The 23,798-nt window shown below is 49.3% G+C and overlaps 1 protein-coding gene and 1 pseudogene across 7 annotated transcripts in view; both read left to right on the forward strand.

Moving 5' to 3' along the window:
- Nucleotides 1–23,798, forward strand: part of AGAP1 (ArfGAP with GTPase domain, ankyrin repeat and PH domain 1) — a 636,823-nt gene that overhangs the window by 222,678 nt on the left and 390,347 nt on the right. For all 7 annotated transcript variants that reach the window (XM_077155532.1, XM_077155533.1, XM_077155527.1 and 4 more), the window contains exons 2-3: nucleotides 363–421; nucleotides 6,350–6,437. In XM_077155532.1, coding sequence (XP_077011647.1) covers nucleotides 363–421; nucleotides 6,350–6,437 — 147 coding nt within the window. The remainder of the gene's footprint in view (nucleotides 1–362; nucleotides 422–6,349; nucleotides 6,438–23,798) is intronic.
- On the forward strand, nucleotides 17,827–22,284 carry LOC143678291 (ezrin pseudogene; annotated as a pseudogene).

A 23,798-nucleotide genomic window follows, 5' to 3' on the forward strand; every position in this document is an offset into this window, starting at 1 on the left:
CTGTCTAGCCTTTGATGGCTCTCTCAGCTCCTGGCTTTTTAAAGGTCTGTGTCTGCATCTACACCTGAGGTTTCGCCAAAATGTCTCCCCTTTTAAAGGACTCCAGTAAACTAATCAGGACCCACCTGGAATGGACAGAGGCTTATCTCCATCTAATCAAAAGGCCCCACCCACAGCTGGGCATGTCACATCTCCATGGAAACCTCCGAATCAAGGGGGCCCACCCTAAACAATAGGTCTGGCCTGCAAGACTGAGATCAGGATTAAAACATGGGTTTTCTGGGCACGTAATGGTTTTACACCGGCGCTGTGCTGATGCGAACTGCAGCGTGTAACCTAGTCTTCGCCCCCCTCTTTTCCAGATGCCTTTGTGAACAGCCAGGAATGGACGCTGAGTCGGTCTGTCCCGGAACTCAAAGTGGTGAGTGGTTCCTTTGGGTCTCGGAAGTGGTCACCCCTCACCTGTGGGGGTGGGGTGGGGGGCGCTGAGTGTAAGAACTGGGTGTGACTGAGGGGGCCCAGACGTGTGCTGCTTTGGGGTGACCTGGGAGGCTGGGCCGGGAGCCCTGAGGGGAGCAGCCGCAGTGGCCCTGTGTGTGTCTGGGGAGGGTCGCCCATGCAGTCTTGGGCCGTGTTCTCCCTGCGTGTGTGCCTTGTACACGCACATGGGTTGATTTGTGCTTTGCACAGTATCCTGGAAGGGCTGTGTAATGAGGCATCAGGCTTTGGTAGTCACCTGAAACAGGTGACTGTTTACTCTCTTACAAAGTACTAGTATAAAATCAGAGTTTTGTTTTTATTACGAACTTTACCTTTTCAATGAGAGTATTTAAAACTTAAAGTTGATTTTGGAAAAAAACACCTGAGGTCATTTGCAGCCACACCTGTGCCTTCCCCAACCTTAGAACAGAAGGAAGGGACAACTTTTAAAGAATTGTATTCCTTACGAATTGTGGTATTTGGAGAATCTCTCTTTCTGTATGTTGATATATTTAAACATGCATAGTTTAAACACACACTCTTATTTAAGTTCTCAAATCATGGACTTCGACTCTAAGCAAGATGCTGAGACTTGGGAACCACCGAGGGGAGAAGCCCAGGGTAGCCCTGCCTGCTTCCCCGTGGCCCTTCACCCACGGAAGATACAGCGTCCCAAAGCTCTATCTGTTTCTTTCCCCCAGACTGCCTCTTTCTCCTGAGGTCTGCGTTCCTGCCCAGGGCCCCCCACCCATCCCCGAGCGACCCCGCCGGGACCCGGGCTTCCAGGACAGCCCCTTCCCGTTGGCCCAGCATTAGTGGGTATTGAGAGGAAGGAGTGGGGGGCAGGCGCCTGGACCTCTCTGCTCTCGCCTCTGAGATGCTCAGTCAGCAGGGCCTCTCTCAGCTCTTCGAGCACAGCCTACGTGACTCTCGTGACGGGGGAAGAATGCCAGTCTGCACCTCGAAGTGGAAGACGGCTGTGCGAGTGCGCCTGGAGTTCCAAGAACGAAGGCGGGTGTGGGTGTGGGTGTGTGAGTGTGCCTCGAGCCTGAGATCGAAGGCGTGCGTGTACGTGTGAGTGCACATTGAGCCCAAGATTGAAGGCATGTGAGTGCACATTGAGCCCGAGAGCAAAGGTGTGCGTGTGAGTGCGCCTCGAGCCCGAGAAGGCCACACGTGCTGGGGTTTCTGTCCCACTGGCCTGACGTGTCTCATCTGCTGCTCGTTGCCGGGCGCTGTCCTCTGGGCCTTTCCATCTCTTGTTCCTCTTTGACCTTTCTCTGCAACACCTGCCAACAAACAGGTTTCCTTCCTCGTGGCAGACAAAGGTCCACCACCGCAGCTCCCACGTCAGGAGCCCTGGGTTCCGCAGGACTGGCCGCAAAACAGTGCATCTTTCTATCTTTTGTGTGTATCAGCTGCTGTGCCCAGCACCCCAGTCATCCCAGAAGACGTTCTGGAAATACCTGTTGAAGGGATGATACAGAATTGGCAGCACTGTTACCGGGCGTTGCCAGTTTCTCATATACCCTCAGGACACTCCAAGGGCCTTTTAGGGTCCACAGTGTGAGTGAAGCTGGAGTGACAAGGATGACAACTGTGGTTACAGAGTGCCTGCCCATGCGGGGTTGGAGGGCTCCCCACGTTGTCTCCTGTGGACGCTGGCAGCCGCGTGTGAGAGGGTCTGGGGTATTCCCACTTCACAGTTGAGGACACTTTAAATGCAGTAGCCACATACGGCTACTGGTCACCCTCCAGCCTCGCCTCGACTCTCTGGCCTGTGTTCCCCTAGATTGAACCTCCTAGTTTAGTCCCATTTGGGCATTTGAAGGAGTCCTACGCCAAGGGCTCTGCGAGGGCCCACGCATTTGTTGTACAGACCTATCATTGAGGATGCCTACCACCAAAAACCCTTTTCTGCTGGCATTTCAGAGACTTGTGATTTTCTGGAATAAATGCCCAGAGGTGTAGGAGGTGATCCTGTGGGGATTACAAGGCAGCCTGCTTCTGTGTTCCCAAAACTCTTGTAACCATCTTGAAGTTTGCTCGAGTTCACTGAATTGATTGGGCCCATCTCCTGGATTAAGTGCAGATGTTAGTGATTCCAGCCACTGCAGAGTGGAGGGTCCTGTCCCCTGGCCTGTGAGTGGCCCGAATGCCAGCCCTGCTGCTGACATACACCTTCCAGCCGTGGGGGCAACTGGCCCCCAGGCAGATCCTCTCCGTGCAAGGAGGTGTCAGAAAGTCTTCCGTTGTTCTTGAAGACAGCTTCGGGGCGTCCACAGGGCTGTGATTGTCCCCTGCTCAACTGCAGCACCCAGGTCCTGGGGCCCTTTAGGTCAGTGCCTTGGGGACCCGTGCACCGCTCCACAAGCTGACCCCATCAAATGACATCATCACGAGCCTCAAATGGAGGCTTTATGTGCTATTGTGCAATAAATCTTTTGGACTCTGTCTGAGAAAAAAGGTTCAATGTTTGCTTTCTTTTCAAGAGTGGTGGTACCATGCCTTCTGTTTCTGAAGTTGTGTTGTAGTTTCAAAGTCAGTGCAACGGCCAGTTGCGTGTGGTGCTGGCACAGAAGCCAGTGCTGCTCCCCGTGATTGCCTGTGGCTGCGCGTGCCAATGCTTACGTCTGGCGGAAAGAGTAAATGTTACCCAGACATCTTGCCTGTTAGTCCTTGTGTCAGCTTGGCAAGGTCATGTGGGTTGTTTGGTTGCGTGGGCCCTGGCCTGAGGTCCCTGTGAGGGTATTTCACGGGTTACACCACTAGGCAGCTGACTCTGTCTGTGGCCCATTACATGTATAATCAGCAAAGGATATTGCTTTCAGCATCGGGACAGTCATCTGAGCAGTTGGAGGCCTCAGAGGCAGAAGCAGTGATTTCAGTGGACAGGATTTCCATCCCTGTTTCTGCTGGCCAGCTCCTCCTGGGGATTCATACACACCTTCACTGGCGTCCCCAGTTTGTGGCCTGCCTGTTGGGGTTTGAGCTTTCCCATCCCCAGTTGTGGGGCCAATTCCTGTAATAAATCTCACGATATTTACACACATGTATGCATGTGTGGGTTTTGATTCCTTGGAGAGCCCTGACCAGTGCAAGGGGGCGTTAGCCAAGAGCTTGCGTCATCGTAGTTGTGTGTTTTCCATAAACTTGCAACTGGGACTGTTACTAAACACCTCGATTTCCTTTTCAGTAAACCACCTACCTGTTCAGTGGGTAAGTGGTGCAGTGGAGGGCAACGTAAGAACTGAGTTTAAAAAGACACCGTGTTCATTTTTCTCCTAGAATGTGGAAGTGCCAGGCATGGGGCTCAGGCGGCTGATGGTGGTGACGGCCTGACCCGTGGTTGGCTTGCGTGCATGAGGCCTTCACTCTCAGCCGCCGGCACCGGCGCCACCTCTTCTTCCCACAGGAAGCCTGGCCACCCAGGCGGGCCAGATGCCACCGTCCCATCTGCCCGCCAGCAGTCCAAGTGGTTCTTTGGATTCCAGGGAAGCTGTCCAGCTCAGAAAGCGTCTTCATCCCGTCTCCTGGCTTCCTCACACCACCACTTGTCCATTCCTGCCAGCATTTCACATTTAGCTGATGTCCTGATATGCAAGTGTCTGAGATGGCTGGTCAAGCCCAGTAAAACAAGGGCTTCCCACCCCGTCCCCAAGATCGATGGATTTTCATCCTTCTAAGGGTTAACCTAATTCTTTGCAAAATCATTCACATGTGAAAAGAGAGTACCGCTACATGGTGAAAGCACAGACTGGAGAATGTTTGATTTTGAGCATTTTCATCCTCAGGAAAGGGAAACTAATCTTAATTAAAAATTTAATACTGTGGTGTGCTGTTTTGGATTTTCTCAGCGTGAAGCTGACAAACAGCTGGTGCCCCTGAGCGAAGGAATAATTAATAGGCAGAAATTCTCAGACTGTAGAGGCCCGAGGTGAAAAGAACACACACATCGAGGCATGAGGGGAAGGAACTTTGCTTGGGATCTGTCCACGTTGTCTGACTAAAGCTTAAGTGAGGGCTGCCCCTGCCTTTCGGGAACGGTTAGTGCCAGAGAGAGAGCCCCCTACACTGGTGCTTGTACAGTCGTGTTAAATCACAAGTTAGCACGTGAGCAGGGACCCAGGGAGCTTTGAGTAGAGGTGTCCTGCGAGATGGCGGGCGTTAGGCGGGGAGCTGCAGGGCTAACGGGCTGTGACTGTGGCTGAGGGGGAGAAGGTCACCTACATGAAAGGAGGTGCTTAGAACAGCGTGCCAGAGTTCAGCCTGTTCCCCGGACAGAGGAGGAGACGGATGGGGAAGTAAAACCTGCTGTTCAGACCTGTTTCCTGCATCTTGTGCCAGGTATATTCTTCCTGTGTTTGTTCTTTTATTTGGCTTCGTCGTCTACTTTAGCCACCTGCAGGGAATTTATTCCTCTCTTCCACCCATCCAGCCAGTAGTTACTGGTTGGGGCTCGGAACTGTGAGAAGTGCAGAGATGGGGCGCCATTGTCCTTGCTGTGTCATTTTCACATGGGCAGTTTTGGAGAGTCCCTCCGGGATTTTGGGGTGGAGAGGGGCTCTTTCAGTAGGGCGGCCAGTTAAGGGTTGCTCTGGTGGCCCAGCAGATGACGCTGAGGCTGCTCTGATGGGGGGAGAGGCAGCTTGGGGGGAAGGGGCCCCTTCAGGCCAGGGCGGACGTCAGGGCTGGCTTCCAGCTCCTGCTCTGCTGGCGGGTCTGTGCAGATGTCACGGGGTGAGCCCCATGCAGCTGTGGGTGGGTCACGGCTGCATCCGAGGAGCGCATTCAACTCCTAGGGAAGTTGGTTGGAAATAACAAGCTGAGGAGCGGGTGAGAGGTGGAGCCGAGAGTTTGGAATCGGCAGGAGGCAGACGTGGGAAATGGGAACAAGCCAGCGATGCCGCCGAGACTTCAGGAGCACCCAGTGTGATGGAGCTCAGGGAATGGCCCGGGAGGACGAGGCCAGTGGGCTCCAGGATGGACAGCAGGAGCAGGAGCGAGGCCAGTGGTGCCAGGGCAGAGGACTGGCGATTCATGGGCAGCTCTGAGCGGCTTCGCAGAGAAGACTGAGGGGAGTGCGGCCCAGCGCCCAGGCGAGGGCGGCTGCTGAAGGGCCCGTGCCCCAAGCCAGGCCTCAGCTGAGCCTCTTCTGAAGAAGGTCACTGTGAAGGCCACTCGGCCTGCCAAAACTCTTTCCCTTGGCCGCTTTGCTTGGACGTGCTAGAACCAATGGAGCCCGCAGCCACCTGGGCTCGCCTCTCTCCGGCTCTTGAGGTTTTGTGTCAATCCCGTAGAAACGCCTTCGCAGCCCCTGGCCCTCGCACTGTCCTATTTCCGCAATCCGTGCCACCCTGGGTCCCTGCGTCCCAGAGAAGCACACCTACCCCCCACCCCATCTGTGTGGGCCTCCTGCCTTGGTGCAGGCTTTGTGCCCCCTGCCCTGCCCCCGACCACTCCACATCCCACCACAGACGCACATTTCCGTGATGGCACCATCAGCATGTCCTCGCTGTCCCCATGTTTCTCAGCACTGCCGTTAGACTCCACCTTGAGGTTACTTGATTTCACTTGATATCTTCCCGGGACCCTGAGGGCAGTGCCCGTGCCTGGCGGGCCCCCACGCCTTTGTGTAATATAACCATGAGCCCAACTAAAAGACGGCCATGGTCTTCCTTCCTGATGAGACCACGAGGTAGTCAGGGAGACATCCGCAGGCCTTGTTTAATGAGCCACTTTGGGGCCGTCTCACCAGGGCCTGCGTAGGACTTATGCTCAGGATTCCTGCATCCTTTACCCCTTCTCTACTTGCAGAATGTCGGGCCCTAGCAGAATTGCACTGACGCTGTCCGTTTCTTTGTTTCAGGGCATTGTGGGTAACTTGGCCAGCGGCAAGTCCGCGCTGGTACACCGCTACCTGACAGGCACCTACGTGCAGGAGGAGTCTCCCGAAGGTACGCCTCCGAGCCCTCACTCCCGGTTAAAAGTTTTCTTTAGCATATTCTAAATCTTTACTTTTATATATCATGTGCAAGAAAGCAATAAAAACACAAAGCAGTGTAAATCCTTAAGTAGTTTGCTTCTTTCGTAATGTTTTTAGCAAACCTATTATGTTCACTTTGGCATTTGGAGCAATAGAGTAGAGCCATGAAATGCTGTTGAATTTATTTATCGTGTCATAGTTCTGTCCTTTCAAATGTTAATCCAGTTACTCTTTTAAATATTGTCGGACATTTCCCTGATCCTGGATATTGAGTTTATACAGAATTTTTACATAATGTAATGTAGTCTGAGATAAGAGATTTTCTAGATGCTAGATTTTCAGAATGCCGTCACCATGCATTTGACTATGTTTCCCCTCTTAGATTCTATTATGAACACTTAATGATCATTTTGCATGCGAATAAGATATTTCTTTTGCCATTAGGCTTTTGCTTTTTCGGTTATCATATCCATGTTTTATTTTTTACTTTAAATAAAATTTAGACCATAAGGTAGGAAAACATTTACGCTCCCATATCCCCTAGTCAAGATGTAGTTCGCAAGAAGTTTTCTAAAGTATATTTTCTCTCCACATAACCTTTTTAAATACCAACTCTGAGACACTGAATTTCTGGTTCCTTCTTTTCCTTACTGGCTGTTCCATTCTTTGCAGACATGGATGCAGGTAACTATACGTTTCCCTCATGGCAGCGCTTGTCTTGTTTCGGAGAGAGAGGAGGAGACACCACTGTGTACCGTAGCTCTCCCTTCTCTTGTTCTGTGTCTCATCCTATTCTCCTTCATTCCTCCTCCCCCCCTTTTTTTAAGTTACAAAGCATCTCACCCCGTTTTGTCCCTTAGCTGTGTTTCTAGCAGTAGCCGTGAGTAGCGCCACGTGTCCCCTCTAACACCTGTCGTAGCGTGTAATGCTTGGCGTGGGCAGCGCGTGGCCCTGGGGAGAACCTTCTGGGGCCCTGTCCCTGGCTCTGCCTTCGTTTACCGGGAGAACTTTCCTCTCGTGGCGTAAGGGTGTCCCCGTGACCACATTGGGGAGAGCCCACTTTTTCCATTTCCAGTACACAGTGATTTAGGGCGGGTAGAGGTTGGAAGTGGAGGCTTCTCGTATGTGGGAGTGAGTGAGTGGAAAGCAGGGCTCTCCTGGGGAACAAATGCGTCCAGGTTGCCGGACCGCATGATGGGGAGGCGAGGGGGCTTGGTCTGTGCCTCGCCCGCCCCCTCGTGGCTGTGCGCGGGGCTGTCTGCCGGAAGGTCTTCTCTTGACCTCCGGAGTGGCGTCCAGAGCTTCATCCTCCGGTTTTCTCTGCGTTCCTGAGTTGCCTGTACGTTCTTAATTGAGAAGCTTTGTGTAAAACTCTCCAGAGTTGGATATACCTTCACATGTCGTCGCCCAGTTATGGAAAGTAGAGGCTCCAGGTGAACAGGAAGTTCACGGAGCTGGCCGGCCCGCGGCTGCCCCTGACCAGTCACCCGGGCGTGCTTAGAGAGGGCGGAGCGGTTGTGAGCAAGCCCCACGACCATGTCCAGTTCTTTTGGCCATCGGCACCTCCTCAGCTATCCTTCTTTGCTCACTGCTGGAGGGCCCATCTGCCCTGTAGCCTAGGCAGGCAGCCATTCTGCAGGAAGGACATACTGACACTCAGGTGACTGTCTGTCCCGCCTGTCCACATACCCATTGGAGTGTTCCTGCTCTCCACAATACCTTTGCACAGTTGATGAAATCAGTGTGTGAATGTCTTCTGTCGTTATCTTGACTCCTGGCAGGTTATTTAGATGCCTGACGGGTTTTTCTCTGTAGAAAAACCTCCAGCACGGGACAATCTCCCAGCTTTATCCAAGCACACTTTTTTGTTGTTATTGTTCCTTTTTTATTGTGAACAATAGCATATATACAAAAAAGCAATACATGTCAAAGCACACCGCAACAATTCATTACAGAACAGGTTTCACAGTTTGGTATGGGTTACAGTTCCACAATTTTAGGATTTTCCTTCTAGCTGCTCTAAGACACTGGAGACTAAAAGAAATATCAATATAATGATTCAGCAGTCATACTCATTTGTTATATCCTATCTTCTCTGTTATAACTCAACCTTTTCCTTTGGTCTTCCCTCAATCTTTAGGGGTACTTGGACTATGCCCATTCTAACGTTTTCATGTGGAAAAAGGGTGTCGGTGATATGCCATAAGGGGATGGACCTGGCTGATGTTCTGGAGAGGCTGGCCCCTCGGGGTTTTAGGACTCAGCTGGCCCAAGTACCCATTTGGAAGTTTTTGGTTTCTGGAAAGTTACCCTAGTACGTGGAAACTTTGTAGACTCTTATATAAAGCCCTAGGTATTCTTTAGGTTTAGCAGGATTGGTTTTGGTTGGGATTTGGCAAACCATGATGAGTAGCAACATCTAGCTGAGGCTTACATAAGAGCAACCTCCAGAGTAGCCTCTCAACTCTATTTGAACTCTCTTAGCCACTGATATCTTATTTGTTACGATTCTTTTCCCCCTTTTCATCCGAGCATACTTTTTATCAGATAGGTTTTAGCTTAATCTCAGAATAACCTCTGTTCTGTTTTAATTGGTGATGTGTTTTTGTTGAAGCAGACAGTGCTGATTCACAAGATTTTAAATATGTGACTCAAAAGAGGAGAGGTTGTAACACCATAGGGTCTTTTTAAATTAGCGAATTAGCCGTGCAGAAGTAGGTAACTCAGCAGGGAGCTTCTCATCCCATGAAGGTAATCAAAAGTGAAATTTTTGTTGAGGTAGCTGTCCTTATAATTGTGTGTATGTGCATACAGGAACATCTTCTCTGGGTAGGTGTGTTCTACATGTGTGTGTGCTCTCGATTGAACTGGAGCAGTTGCCCCTGTCACTTCCTGCCAAGAGTTCCCATCAGTAGGAGCACTGCTGCTACTCGAAACTTCTCAAAGATTAGTGTGACTGAAACATGCCTTTCACACCTCTGACAGTAATTTCACAGCTGTCACTCGCTTTCAGTAAAGAGAATCAGATGAAAATTAATCTTTTGCTGGGAATGCCCTATAAGTGGCTGCTAATTAGAGTTGTGAATGAGGTTTTGAGCATGTAATCTGAGTTCCCTTCCATGTATTCATGTGCTTAATACTCAGTGTACACCCTACCTCCCCTGCCATGGGCCCCTCCTGCTCACCATTCATTATTTTTTTTTAGTTGGTAACTTTCCCTGCAGAAAGAAAGAAAAGAGTAAGAAACCCAGGTTGTCCAGTATGAGGTGAGACACTCCACTCCATGCAGGTCAGGAGGCTGTGCTCATTTGGAGATTTCTTGAGTTTCACAAGTGAGTCTAGTTCCGAGGCCTCACTGCCCCACCCCCGTGCTGTGTAACCCTGGGCCCCTTGCCTCGTGGGCGCCTCTGGGCTGTGCTACCTGCCTCTGCACCTACGCATCGGCTGCCCTGACTGGGGAGCAGAGGACCTTTGTTCGGAGAAAGCGTCTGCTGCCACAGGAAGTGGTCCTCAGTGCTCGGCTCCCATCCCGACGTTGCAAGTGTTCCTCTTTCATGGGGGACCCAAAACCCCCTTAAATCCCAGACACTGTGCTTACCTTTGGTTTGGGTCATGGAACGGACAGACCAGATTCTTTGATAGTAATTTTTACATGCATGCTCTTTGTCAGTGCGACACTGTTGAAGAGTTAGGGGGCCACAGTCAGGTGAGAGTCATTCCCAGCCTGCGTGAGCTTGTGGCATGTGAGCAGGGTGGGAACGCCGAGCCCTAAGCCAGGCACGCTCAGTGCTGTGAACACAGAGATCTCAGCCGAATACTTGGGGAGCATGACAGTGAAAGCAGGCTCCCCGGGGTTCAGGGCTGCCTCATGTCATGGGGCTGGGGGCTGTGTAGCCTTGGGGTGTTACTTAACCTCTTGGCGCCTCCGTTTCTTCCTCTGAAAAATGAGGCCGGCAGTGATGGTGACAATGCCCAGTGTTTACCGGACACTTTCCTGTTTTGTTCAGTTCTCATTGCTACGTTGTAACCATCCCCGATAGCATCCCCGATAGAGAAGTTCTGTGGCGATGGCGAGGCTGGGCTGAGTAACTGAAGGCCTTCCCTTTGGCCAGGGCCAGCCGGATGAGACATTCTTGCCTGAGTCATTCCCAAGTGATCCGATTCGCCCTCCAGGATGCACTCAGCGTGCGCGCGCACACGCGCGCACACATACACGCACGCACACACACGCACGCACACGTGCGCGCACACATGCACACACGTGCGCACACACGTTGCGATTTCTCTCCCTTTCCACAAACTGTTGGCTGTTTTCCTAACCAACGTTGAACAGCCCATCCTTCAGCTTTGTAAACACTAGCCATCTTTTGGAATGTTTAAGTTTTGTTCTGAGCAGGGAAGCACATTACGGGTACAGTCGCCAGATTTAACAAATTAAGATACAGCAGGTCTGGGCAAATTTGAATTTCAGATAGACAATACTGTTTTAGGATAGTCAATTCCCAAATAATATGGCGTGTCTTTATTTAACCTGGCAACCGTAATTTCAGGTGACTTTATATCTATCTGATTGCCATCCTTTTCCGTGGATTTCTTTGTATCACAGTCTAGTATTTTCGGGGGCAGCTCTTGGTCGGGGTAAGGTGGGCTGCAGGTGAGCTATGTGCCAGGAGCGAGAGCAGGAAATACATGCCAGCAAAGAAGCCAGGGAGCAAGGGAGGACAAGCCGAGAACTGTAAGGGAGTTCGAAAATCAAAAAGCGGTTATTGAGTTTGACAGCTCAAAGGTTATTAGAGCTGGCAGCCTTGGTGAGAACAGTTCACTGGAGTAGTTAAAACGAAAATGAGGTTTCGTTGGCTTGAAGAATAAAAGATAGGAATTGAGGGACAGGGAGACACTGGGCACAGACAACACGATTTAAAAAGTCGATGGTGTGAGTGTCTCCTGTAAACCATGTTTGGGCCTCTTAGTGAGTTTAGACAATTTTATTACTCTAGGGATGTCCGTTTCAGTCAGTTCAGAGGAATTGGTGTCTCTCATTTACAATAAAGAACAAAACAACTGTCAAGAGTTAGTGAACAGTTTTTATTTCCCCCTAAGGAGTTTTCCAGAAGACAAACTGTCTAAAAATTATTTTAGGGTCTTATTCTACAATGATAATTATATAATCCCACTGTGCCTGCCCAGTTTTGTTTTGTTTTTTTTTAATGCATACTCTTTAATGAAGGAATTGGCTGTACAAGTGTGCTCCCCTTTCACAGTATTCCTTTTTACTTATATGCAAGTTACTGGCTATGCTGTAAGATTTAACTGTTGCAGCACTAAATGGCAAGTATTTAGGAAGAGGCAGGAAAAGGGAAAAGGAATGAATGTAAGGCAGTATTTCTGCTATGTACCATAAGCCTTAAGTGTTTTAGGAGACACTATAAAAATTACTCAAGACTAGCTTCGTTCTCACTGAGTAAAACTGTGGGCTAAGTGCCGAGCCCCTGTGAATCTAAGCTCAGTGCTGCGGCCCCCACGTTGATCATCTCGGGGCGGTCGTCTTAGCTCTGGCCGTGCTGGTCGCATGGCACAGCTGGTCATCTGCCTGAAAATCACTGTCACGGCCTTCTTCACGGACCAGGCTGGAGTTTGTGATGAGTTGCAGAGGAGGATGCCATCTTCCGGGCCCAGTTGGACGCCTGTGCCCGTGCCCATTGCCTCTTCTGTCCCACGCGAAGCTCTTTTACCGCCTGATGTCCATCTCGGAAGCAGTGTTGTCCTTGGCCGCAGTGAATGCCCACAGGAAGGGCCCTTGTTGAAGTGGGTCCTGGTGGCTGGAGCAGTGGCCCAGGTTGGCTCGGGGCTGAAGGGCTCTGGCACTCGGCGTCCTTGCTCCTGGCCCCAAGGAGTAGCTGGAGCAGGAGTGTCCGGAGCTCGCACCTCCTGATGGGGCGCCAGGCGGCCAGGCACAGCTGTGGGGCACAGGGGGCCTTGGCCACTTGGTCCCGCCCAGGTCCTGCAAAGCCTTGTGGTTCGCGGTGGAGTCCCACGCTCACCTGCCAGCCAGCCCCTACTGGCTGATGCTTGACTCTGTAGCTTTAGGGAGGATGTTTTCATTTTTGGCCAGCTTTTCAAAATTCCCATTGGTTTTTCTTTTTTATCCAAATAAATTTTATTTTGAAAAGATGAACACAGTGTATTCGTATAAATATGACCCATCTAGCAATATTAATGAGTCAGATTACATGCATGTGGGAGCCACACGCATGGTTTTAATCTTGTTAGGTAGGGAATCCTCACAGTACTGGAGTCTAACTTTCCCCTAGAAGATCTCCCTTCGGTCTTAGGGGGCTTCACAGCTTTGAACTGCCAAGTGGGGGGTTCCTCAGCCCCTTCCGTGTGTCAGCGTCCGGGGTGCCCATCCTTGCTCTCCCTGATTTACTTCTTTAGAGGTCGTGGTCCCAGGCCAGGGGAAAAGTGGAGCGGGTTGTCTGTGGGCCATAGCGCTTCAGAGCGGGAAAGGGAGTGGCCTGGGAGGTTCTGATGAAAGCTGCAGGTGGGATGTGGGGGTAAAGGGGTGCCCACACACCTTGTTTCAATTTGAAAAGGCAGAGGAGCCTGAGGGCTTGGTGGAGGTGCCCGGGCTGAGCCTGGGTAGCTCCTGTAGGAAGTTCCTGGGGCTCAGAGAAGCCAAACCTGGTTGCTACCTAGATGTTCCAGGTGTATTTAACTCAAGGAAAGGGGGGGGTCCCACATTCTAAGGTGAGGCTCAGCCATCTCAAGGATTCTGAGTGGAAGATTTTAGTGGTGACGAGTTGAGGATATCCAGAGACATTTCCTGTGATTATAAGATTTAGCTTCCCTGAGCCATTTTTTGAAGGAATTACAGGCTGCTGAGTCCAGCTAAAAACGCCAGATTGAAGTTGTGCTGAGAAGGTTCTTTCAGCTTGGAATCTGATGTCAGCCCGTGTCCAGGGTAAAGGAAGTGAAGGGAGGCCATGGACCGCCTGCTGCGGAGGCTCAGCTGTGCCGTCACCACTCACCCTAGCAGTGAGAGGGGATTTGCAGAGGCCTTCCCAGGGGTGGCATAGGAGCAGTGACCCTGGCGTTCCTAAGTCTTCAGAGCTCCAGCCACCAGGAACTGTTCCTTCAGTGAATGAGTCGTCAGCCTGTCGCTGGGCTCTTAACCAGCTCACATTTTTCAGCAGCCGTGCATCTGTCTAGACGGACAGCTGGCAGGTTCCTAGCGAGGGGCCTGTGGCCCATGGCCCTGGCAGTTGGACACCTTTGTCCCCATGTGACTCGGGTGTCTCCCTCTTCCCAGCAGGGCCTGCACACAAGCTGCAGCAGCCTGGGACTTCCTACCTGAGGTTCCCGCCGTCCTCTCCAGAAACTGACAACGTGGACCTGCGCCTTGAAAGTTGGGCCCTGTAGCATCTGTTTTGCAAATATGATAGATTGAGATAGTCTGAGAAACTGGGCAAGGACTTCAAGAAAGCTCTTCCACGAGGGTGCTTGTTCAAGTGAGGGTGGGGAGGCCAGCTGTTGTGCCCAAGGGGAAAAGGTACATGGGGGTCTTTCCAACATAAAGAGAAGAGTCTGAAACGTGCTGCTGAGAAAATTAGTACTAAATGGAATTTAAATTATTAGGCCCAGAAAAGCTTTGTATGTAAAAGCAAATAAAGGAAAGGAGTGAGATGACAACAAGATGGGCAATTCACAGAACTCAACAGAGCATAAGTTTCATTTTGTTCCTGGGTAGCAGGAACATATACCAGACATATTCCTAGAGAAACTTAGAGTTTGTCTTTGGCTTATTTGGGTTACGTCAGAATGCAGAGTTTGATAAAGACTTTGGAAGGTTTATATTGGAGGGTTAATAGGAAAGCATGAACTAGCTGACATTCTGGGGGAAAGATCTTAATGCCCGGTGTGCCTGTTAACTATTGTGAACTAAAAGACTCTGGAAAAGATTAATTGATTCCAGGAAGGGAAGGGACTGGAACACAGTGACAAGAGAGGGAAGACAGTGGCCTACCGTGAGCTGGGGACATCTTCCAGAGGGTTCAGGTGAAGTCCTGGGATCGGGGTGTGGAGGTGGGGATGTGTGAGGGGTCATCTCCCATCGCTACCCAGACTTCATCCAGACAGGGCTCTTGAGGGTCCCCCGTGGCGGTGGCTCCATGGCCTTCTGAAGCTCGGTTCCTCCCTGGGAGGCGACGCCTGCCTTGGGCTGCCAAGGCCAGGTCCCCAGCTGGGCTCGACCACTTGTGTCCGTGGGCAGGTTAGCTCTGCTTTCTCAATTTCAGCTTACTCTGCTGGAATTCACAGTTGTAAGGACTACACAAGGAAATACATGTGAAAGGTTTGGCTATAGTCTTAGCAAAGAGTGAATAATAGGTTTTAAAACATTCTCTTGACCTGTGGCCCCTGTAAGACAACCGGGTACCCGTCACATGGGGGCCATCCAGCCGGGTTGCCTGCTGTGAGTCCCTGCCCCTCCATTCCTTCGAGTCTTCTCTCCTCCAGGTAATCAGCCTCCTCAGCTGCTTAGCAGCTGTGTGATGGCATATGGCCAGAGGGCCGCTGTTCGCATTGTGATGAGATGGCCTCAGGGAGTTCACTCCTGGGAAAGCTCTAAATGCCTGGGGACTGTTACATGGATGGCGTCAGTGGGCGTCTTTCCCTTCTCATGTCCAGCGTCCACGAGGTCACATCCTGTTCTACCAAGATTGAAGGGTCCTTGCGTTTCTGCTATACTTTTGGTTGGTCCTGCCCAGTCCCAGCAGCGAGTGTCACCAGGGGGCGAGGTCCAGGTGTCGCGTCTGGCCGCCAGGAGCTCTTGGCCGTCAGGTTGTCTGCAGGGCAGCCTCAGTGTCTCGTCCCTGTCTCTTTTCATTTCCCTTCAGGACTCTGCCAGGAATTGTTTTCTAACAGATGTTTCTGTCTCTGGATAGTAAATATGTTCTCAGAAGCGCATGGACCTAAAATGTTTTTGAATGAATGTTTACTTAGTTCCTTAGAAACAAACCACGTGGGAAACACCCAGCTTTATTTTCTAAGACCCATGAAATGCATTTAAGCTGTCATCTCCAAAAGCTCTTTCCCAATCAAATACTTTTTTTTTTGAAAGGAATTTTGTCAGCTACCCCTACCTAACAGATGTTAGGGCTTATTTCTAAAAACATACTATTTAATATTCCAATGAAATAATATGTAAAATGCTAGTAAATTTTGAGTGGTTTTGATATCTAGCCATTTAAAATTTTTTTTATTAAAAAAAATTAACTAACACAACATTTAGAAATCATTCCATTCTACATATGCAATCAGTGATTCGTAACCATTTAAATTTTTTAATATAAATTTTTCCGCACTATCTGTGAGCAAGTTATTAAAAGTACATGGTGGTTTTTAAATTAGGATTATCTGTAAACTTGACAAGATCATGAAATTGCTGGTAGGTTAATTTAATCAATAAAACAGAAGTCAGTTCAGCCATCTTCTCTAATTATCTTAGATACTAACTCAATTTCTAGTCATGGAAATACCACTTACATTTATCACTGTCTCAGTCTAACAGCCCAATAACAACCCTCTTGACATGTAGGCAATCTTTAGATCAGACACCGCTCCGTGAAAGCGGTGACGAATGGTAAAATTCTTACTGAAACATTAAAGAATTAATAAAATGGAAGCATATTCAGTTACATTTTGAGTAAGAAAAAGAAAGCCATAAAATTAGAATAAAGAGGTTGTCATGTTTTTGGCATTTACAGAATTGGCAGGACAGAATGTGTTTTTGAGTTGGTTTCTTGTAATCAGAACACATTGTCCTATGTTGTTATAATTAATTCAGTTAGAATTGGAAGACCTGCTGGAGCTGGGCACAGGATCTGCAGATTGGGGCAAGGTGGGAAACTTGGACTCCTGAGTCCCAGAAAGGAGAATAGATCTCTGTGTAAATTGCTGTAATTCAAGGGAATGATTTACACCTGGGCAAATCAAGAGTGGGCATGTCCCCATCTGCCAGGGAGACTTGCTAGATTCCCAGGGCAGCACACTAGTGCTCATTCAACTCAGAGGGTCCTAGAAATAATTGCGTGCATGCTGTTGACACAGCGTTGCTTCCCTAAGAAACCTCATGACATGAGAAGTTGTTACAAAACCTTTCCTATAATAGGAAAAAGGAGAATAAATAGAACCAAGAGAGTTTCAGATCTGCAATTACAAATTGTTTTTCCTAGAGAAATTTTAACTTCAAAGATATGTTTAGAGCTTTATGTGTACCATCTTTTTATTGCAAGTTAAAAACTAATAATTGGCCTGATCAAAATTGAACAACCCTCCTGGCGCTTCCGCCTTGGTCTAGCGCTGCCATCCCCCAGGTCTTTTGGCCCTGGCTGCACTGTCTTGCAGGCAGCACTCTCAGATTCCCAGGGAATTGGATGGCAGCAGGGCACCCAGCCAGTTGCCCACATGGCTGCTTTTGCTTTGAAACCACAGGGTCAGTTTCAATGAGTGAATCTGGACTCTTGGTTGCAAAGGACAGCCAGTTGAGCTTCAACAGAAAGGGGTGGGGGTGGGGGGTATTTGCTCACATATCTGAAGAGTCTGAGGGGGTGGACGTGGCTTTAGACGCCTCATCCACTGACCCCTTGAGGTCCTGGGCAATCTGTCTCTCTAATTTGTTGCCTCTGCTGGACTTTTGTGCTCAGTGAGGTCAGGTCATGTGGTCTCATGTGCTCATGCATGATCCTGGAGGAAGAGTTGAGAATCTTTCTCAGTAGCTCCAGCAAAAGGCTCAGGGCTGGCTCCCCATGGCATTGCTTTGAGCCACCTGACTTTTCCTGCACCAGCCAAGGGTCTCCGGGATATTTCCAGTGGCTCTTCCCTCAGGTTGATGATGAATTAACCTGGCCGGACCACATGGTCTGAGCAGGAGAGGGGAGAGGTGGGAAGAGAAGCAGGGTGGAGTTCACAAAGTTCAGTCCATTCCTCTTAAGGATTAACCATAGGGGGCTTTGCAAATGCAAACCTTTCCCCTCCTCACGTCACTTTTTGTTCAGTTTGCTTTTGGAGAATTTGGCTCTGAAGGAGAAGTGCCTGGAGTATTGCTTGAACTCACTGGAATGTTTCCTCTGGAGAATCTCTGTGACTTTTACAGCTTCACTTAGGCCATTCGTCTTTGGTGTTTTCAGGCCTTTTTTCCTTCATGGTTCTCAAGGGCAGAAAGCTTGGACATCGAAATTTTGTTTTGAGGAGGGCAGGGTGCATGGTCCGGGAATTGAACCCGGGTCTCCCGCATGGAAAGTGAGCATTTTACCACTGAACCACCCATGCCCCTTACTTTGGAATTTTATGCACTGTTTGCATCTTAAAGTGTCAAGTCACAGAACTCTCCCTGTTGACTACCATTCTCCCCAGTCTGTTTCATTGGTCCCAGGAAAGGAGAGGGATGAGATGCTTAGAAGTCACTTGAATGATCCTTATACGACCATCCCTTGAGTCAGTCCGGCCATTGGATTGAGAGGTTTTCTGTGGAAGGAAGGAATCCTGGGCTGGAGCCAGCCTCTTGAATGACCATGTCTAGTGGAAAGAGTGGGAGCCCCAGAGGTGGGAGGGGGGAGGAGGGGGTGCAGAGGGAGGCAGTGTGCTAAGCTGCAGGGCCAGGGGTCAAGGTGAAGATTTGATTTTCAGAGGAGGATGGAATTAAATGTGTGAGTGGCATTCCAGTTCAGAGGTAGAATTGCCAAGGTTGTCTGAAGAAGTTACTTTCTATGTGATCTCCTTGCACCTTGCACAAACAGTGTGTTCTTCCACTTGGGCTCATGACAATATCTAGGGGCCAGGATGTGGAGGGACAGCAAGATAGAATCAAAAGGAAATATCGGGAGCCAGTTAGACCATGTGCTGGAAGGAATTCCGTAAGAGAAGCAGTGCCGTGTAAGTGCACTGCAGTCCCTTCTGTTCCAGGTCTCCTGCTGCAGTCATTCACCTCGGTTCAGTCTGATGGCAGGAGAAGGACTGGGCCAGTCCATGAGTGTGTGGTTCACCCTTCACACCCGTGTAGAGTGAGCCACACACAGCCTCTGAAGATCCCCAAAAGACGGCAATTTCGTGACTCAACCTAATGTCATATTTATTGATGAGGGACCCACACCAGAAGTGGAAACTAGAACTCAGTCAGTGGTGTAGTCCTTTGTCCGTTGTCGTGTTTCCTGCACCTGCTGTGTTCGGGAGAATTCTGAGCCAGGTTCCAGGTCCAGGAGGAACACTGGTGGGAGGGACTCAGGAGCGCACCCCGGGTCCGGGGACTGGGGCTGCTCTGTCTTTGTGGCGCACAAGGCTGGTCACACCGCCATGTTGTACGTGGAGCCGTGGCACCTGTGACCAGTGTTTACTATCCTCCCGAGCCCCATCTCTTACTGTTTTGCTTACTTTAAAAAATTACATGACCCAAACAAGAGCATGAAAAACTGCTTGTTCTTTGCATGCCGAGTGAGTGTGAGTGGAAGATGTTGAAGTGGGAAGAGTGGGGGCAGGCAGGGGCTTGGTGGTGTCAAGATCTAGCAGTGGTCTCTGTCTCTGTCACCACAGTGGGAAGTGGGGTCAGCTTGTATGAAGAGGAGAGGTTTGGGACCTGAACAGTAAGGGGGACATGGGAAACTGTCCTGGATGGGGCAAGCCGCCTGCAGCCTTCCCCCCATGCAGCAGTGGGGGTGACCATCCCCCTAGGCACCGTGAAGTCCTGTGTGCCCCCACATAAATGTGACCGTTAAATGTGTTTCCCCATAGCTCTCAGAGAGAGAATCAAATATGACAGTGAAGACAGTGCTTACTATGCGTCCCCGAAAGAGATATCCATGGGAGACCCTTCCAGGAATAACACGCAGCCTGTTTTTATATGGCCCACAGACTGAGAATGGATTTCACCTTTTTTTCAAGGACTATAAAACTATAAATAAGTAGTCAAAGAAGATATGGCCTACAAAGCCTAAGATGGTCACTGTCCAGCCCTTTCTGAAATACCTTTGGTCCCTGTTCTAGAGCACATAAAAAACATCAGTGCCGTTAAAAATGCCCAGGACCTCTTGCTTTCTTCGTGGTGTCAAATCTAACGCTGATGGCCCTTTCCTAGTTTCCTGAAATGAGCCCTTTCTTCATTTATCATCAGATGTCAACATGTAGGGCAGTACTTCTGCACATTCATTTCTGTACATCCATTTCTGGAATCATGTATTCAGAAATAGAATTGAGTTAACACACATTCTATTTTAATAATGTTGTTTTCACACAGCGAACATGAGGCAGCATAACCTGCGGGAGCCTCTGCTAAAGAGCTGACGCCAGCTTCATCTGGCCCTTGCTGGGTCAGCCCCTCACCTGTCCCCCTGGGTCCTGTGGACCTCCCTGGATTCGCTGCCACCCCACATGGGTGAGCCTGTGTGGCATGGAGGCATTGCTTACGTATGCTATCAGGAGCAGTGCTTTTGCAGTCTGCAGTACTTGGTGGTTTCACCTTTTTTACATGCTTAAAAATAAATGTGCAAAATATCAAAAACAACAAAACAAAAAATCTGAAATACATTTTCCACCAAAGAAACCAATGTTGGGAAGAATCACTTTGACCTCTCCCATGAAGCTGAGTTTCTAGAGAATCGAGGAAAACACGCCAGGAACCGAAAATGCTGAAACCAATCAGTGTACGCATTACCACCATGGATGCAGAGCTGGAGTTTGCCACCAGCCAAATACTACCGGAAAGTAGCTTTTTAATCAGGTGGTGAAGACGACTGGCCTTAGGGAAGTGTGGTGTTTCTGACTCCAGTATGTGGATAATAATGGATTTCCTACCTGGTTGAAACTTGATAAAAACTATGCCCAGGAGGTCAGAAAGGAGAACCCTTTCTTGTTTAAGTTCCAGGCTAACTTCTACCCTGAAGATGTGTCTGAGGAGCTCATCCAAGACATCATGCAGAAACTTGTCTTCTTCCAAGTGAACGAAGGAATTCTCAGTGATGAGATTTACTGTCGTCCCCCCCCGCCCCCCCCCCCCGAGACCACGGTGCTCCTTGGGTCCTCGGCTGTGCAGGCCAAGTGTGGCGACTATAACAGAGAGCTGCACAAGTCTGGGTACCTCAGCTCTAAGCGCGTGATTCCTCAGAGGGCGATGGACCAGCACCAGCTTACCCGAGACCAGTGGGCAGACCGGATCCAGGTGTGCACGCCGAGCACGGGGATGCTCAAAGATAATGCTATGTTGGAGTATCTGAAGATTGCACAAGACCTGGAAATGTATGGGATCAACTATTTTGAGACAAAAAATAAGAAAGGAATAGACCTTTGGCTTGGAGTTGATGCTCTTGGGCTAGATATTTATGAGAAGGATGATAAGTTGACTCCAAAGATTGACTTCCTTGGAGTGAAATAAAAAACATCTCCTTTAATGACAAGAAGTTTATCATCAAGCCGTCGGCAAGAAGACACCTGGCTTTGTGTTCTGCGCTCCACGCCTGAGAACCAACAGGCGGATCCTGCAGTTGTGCACGGGGAATCACGAGCTGTACGTGCGCCGCCGGAAGTCTGACACCGTCGAGGTGCAGCAGATGAAGGCACAGGCCTGGGAGGAGAAGCACCAGAAGCAGCTGGAGCAACAACAGCTGGAAACTGTTGAGAGGGAAAAGGAGCAGAGGATGCGAGAGGAGAAGGAGCTGATGCTCAGGCTTCAGGGCTATGAACAGAAGACTAGGAAAGTAGAGAAAGAACGCTCCGATCCGATTCGGAGAGCCCTGCAGCTGGAGGAGGAGGTGGGCGTGCCCAGAGGGGCCCGAGCGCTTGGAGGCTGACTGTGTGGCTGCACTGCGAGCCAGGGAGGAGCCAGAGAGACAGGCTGTAGGTCAGATGAAGAGCCCGGAGCAGCTGGCTGCAGGACGTGCAGAGTATGCTGCCAAGACTGCCCTTTTGGAAGAGGCTAAGAGGCACAAGGAGGATGAGGTTGAAGAGTGGCAGCACAGGGCCAGAGAAGCCCAGGACGACCTGGGGAAAACCAAGGAGCCACCCCCCGCCGCTGCCACCCGTGTGCCAGCCTGTGCGTTTCCACGTGTGGGAGAACCCACAGGAAGAGGGGCCGGAGCCCACGGGCTGCAGTGCTGAGCTCTCCAGCAAGGGCGTCCTGGACGAGCGCGGTGAGGAGAAGCGAATCACTGAAGCCAAGAAGAGTGTCAGCCACTTCAAGATGTATTCTTTTTAGTAGATGAGTAGAAATGCCCTCATCCTGTGCTGGTTTCTTTAAAAGGAGTAGATATTTCAGAGGACTGTTCTGAGGTTGGGCACTGGTGGAAGTTCCTCTGGTTTATTTTCCCTGATCTTACCATGGTGCCAAACAGGCCTGATTTTATTATTATTTTTAAATCGGTTCCTGATATATGCTTGGATCAGGATTGATTTGAATTAAGGAAAGGTGCCTGTAAAGTCAGAATAGCAAACTTCATGTTGGCATATGCGATAAAAGATTTGGTATAATTAAAGAACACCACGTGGTGGCTTATATTTTGTACCATATTCTTCTTTATTTTTGAAATTAGTGCAAATCGATTCCTGATTTCTATGAAGGATCCATCTTTGTGTATTTGTTTTTTGAGGGGTGAAAAATATTTTGAGAATTAGCTCTAAAACATTCTTACACACACTGATTTCTTTCCTCCTTTCACCCAGTTCAGTAAAAAAGCCCCGCAGTGATCATTCAGGATAAATAGTAGAGGAGGACACTTCTGGAGGAGGTTTTTTTTTTTGCTTAATACTTAGAGGACTGCATTGTCGGACCCCACCTAAGTTATGCCTAGAGTCCCCCACACCAAGCCCGGCTCCCTGCGTTGAACTCACCTATTTCCTTTACCTGCCACTGCCCCTGGCAGCACTCCATTAGGGTTTGTCCTGTTCACTGTATTCCTGACACCAAGCCCTAGGCCTGGCATATGGTGGGATTTGCAAAATATTTCTTGAGTGGTGATTCAGAAGACGAAGACTTGCTGGCCCAGTGTGTGGAGGCAGTGGGGAAATTGGCAATGGAGTGTGGAGTCTAGTTGAAAAGAAGCCCTCATAGGAATACTCTTGCCAAATAATAGTAAGAACCAAATGATGTCATTGGTGGAGTTTAAAGCAGATATATTCTACTTTTTTAATCACTTGGCTTATGTGGAAGCTCTGGTCCAAGGCTTGGAACATACCTTGTACTTGGATGAATATGAGGCTCAGTGGCTGGAAACTTTCAGAATCTCCCCCTGGAGCCTGGGAGAGGCTCTTGCGCACAGTTTTTGCTGCTGTTTCACCTTGGACACAAGAAGTATTACCCTGGATCTTCCAGAAAGCATGGGTTATATCTATTGGGGAAAACCCTGGTATTGCTCTGGGAATTTGGCTAATGAAACAACTCTCTTTCATTATCTCGTTATTGCCATCTTAGTTCTCCCTTTTCATTTTAAAACTTTCCCTCAGTGTCTGAGTTTCCACTTGGAAATCGTAAGGTCATAATGGTAACATAGCAGTTATCAGATGTTATTTGTCGTTTCTGACATGGTTGAGCTCAGGCTACTCTCGCCACAGCCCAGCAGGCAGGTACTGCTATTTATTTATTTTTAGTAGACTTCACTTTATAGAGCAGTTGTAGGTTTATAGAAAAATTATACAGAAAGTGGAGTTCTGTATTCAACACCCCCACACATACACGTGGTTTTCTTTACCAACGCTTTGCATTCATGTGGTGCCTTTGTTACAATCGAACCAGTTCTGTTAGACGTATGTTATTAACTAAACTCCACAGTTTGCATTAGGATTCACTCTTTGTGTTGTACGATTCTGTGTTTTGTTTTAAATTTTTATTATGGTAACACAACATAAAATTTCCCTTTTTAACTACTTCCAAACATACAGTTCAGTGGTTATTAATTCCATGCACACCATGGTGCTGCCTATCGAAACTTTCCCTCATCCGAAGCAGAACTCTACCCATTAATTTGATAATGTCCCCCTCCTCCCCCACCCCTGATAACCTGTCCCCTACTCTGTCGCTATGCTTTTGCATGTTCTAGTTATTTCAGGTAAGTGGACTCGGACAGGATTTGTCCTTTTGTGTCTGATTTCACTCAGCATGATGTCTTCAGGGTCCTGCCCACTGTGGCATGTGCTGGAATGTATTCCTGTTCACTGCTGGTGGTATTCCGTGGTAAGCACAGACCACATTTTGTTTTGCATTCATCACCTGATGGATACTTGGGGTGCTTCCACCCAGGTGCTCCATTACCTGGTTTTTCACATAGAGAATGAGGCACAGAGAGGCCACAGGAGC

Source organism: Tamandua tetradactyla, chromosome 3 (genome assembly GCF_023851605.1).
Source record: "Tamandua tetradactyla isolate mTamTet1 chromosome 3, mTamTet1.pri, whole genome shotgun sequence".
In the NCBI taxonomy this organism is placed as follows: Eukaryota; Metazoa; Chordata; class Mammalia; order Pilosa; family Myrmecophagidae; genus Tamandua; species Tamandua tetradactyla.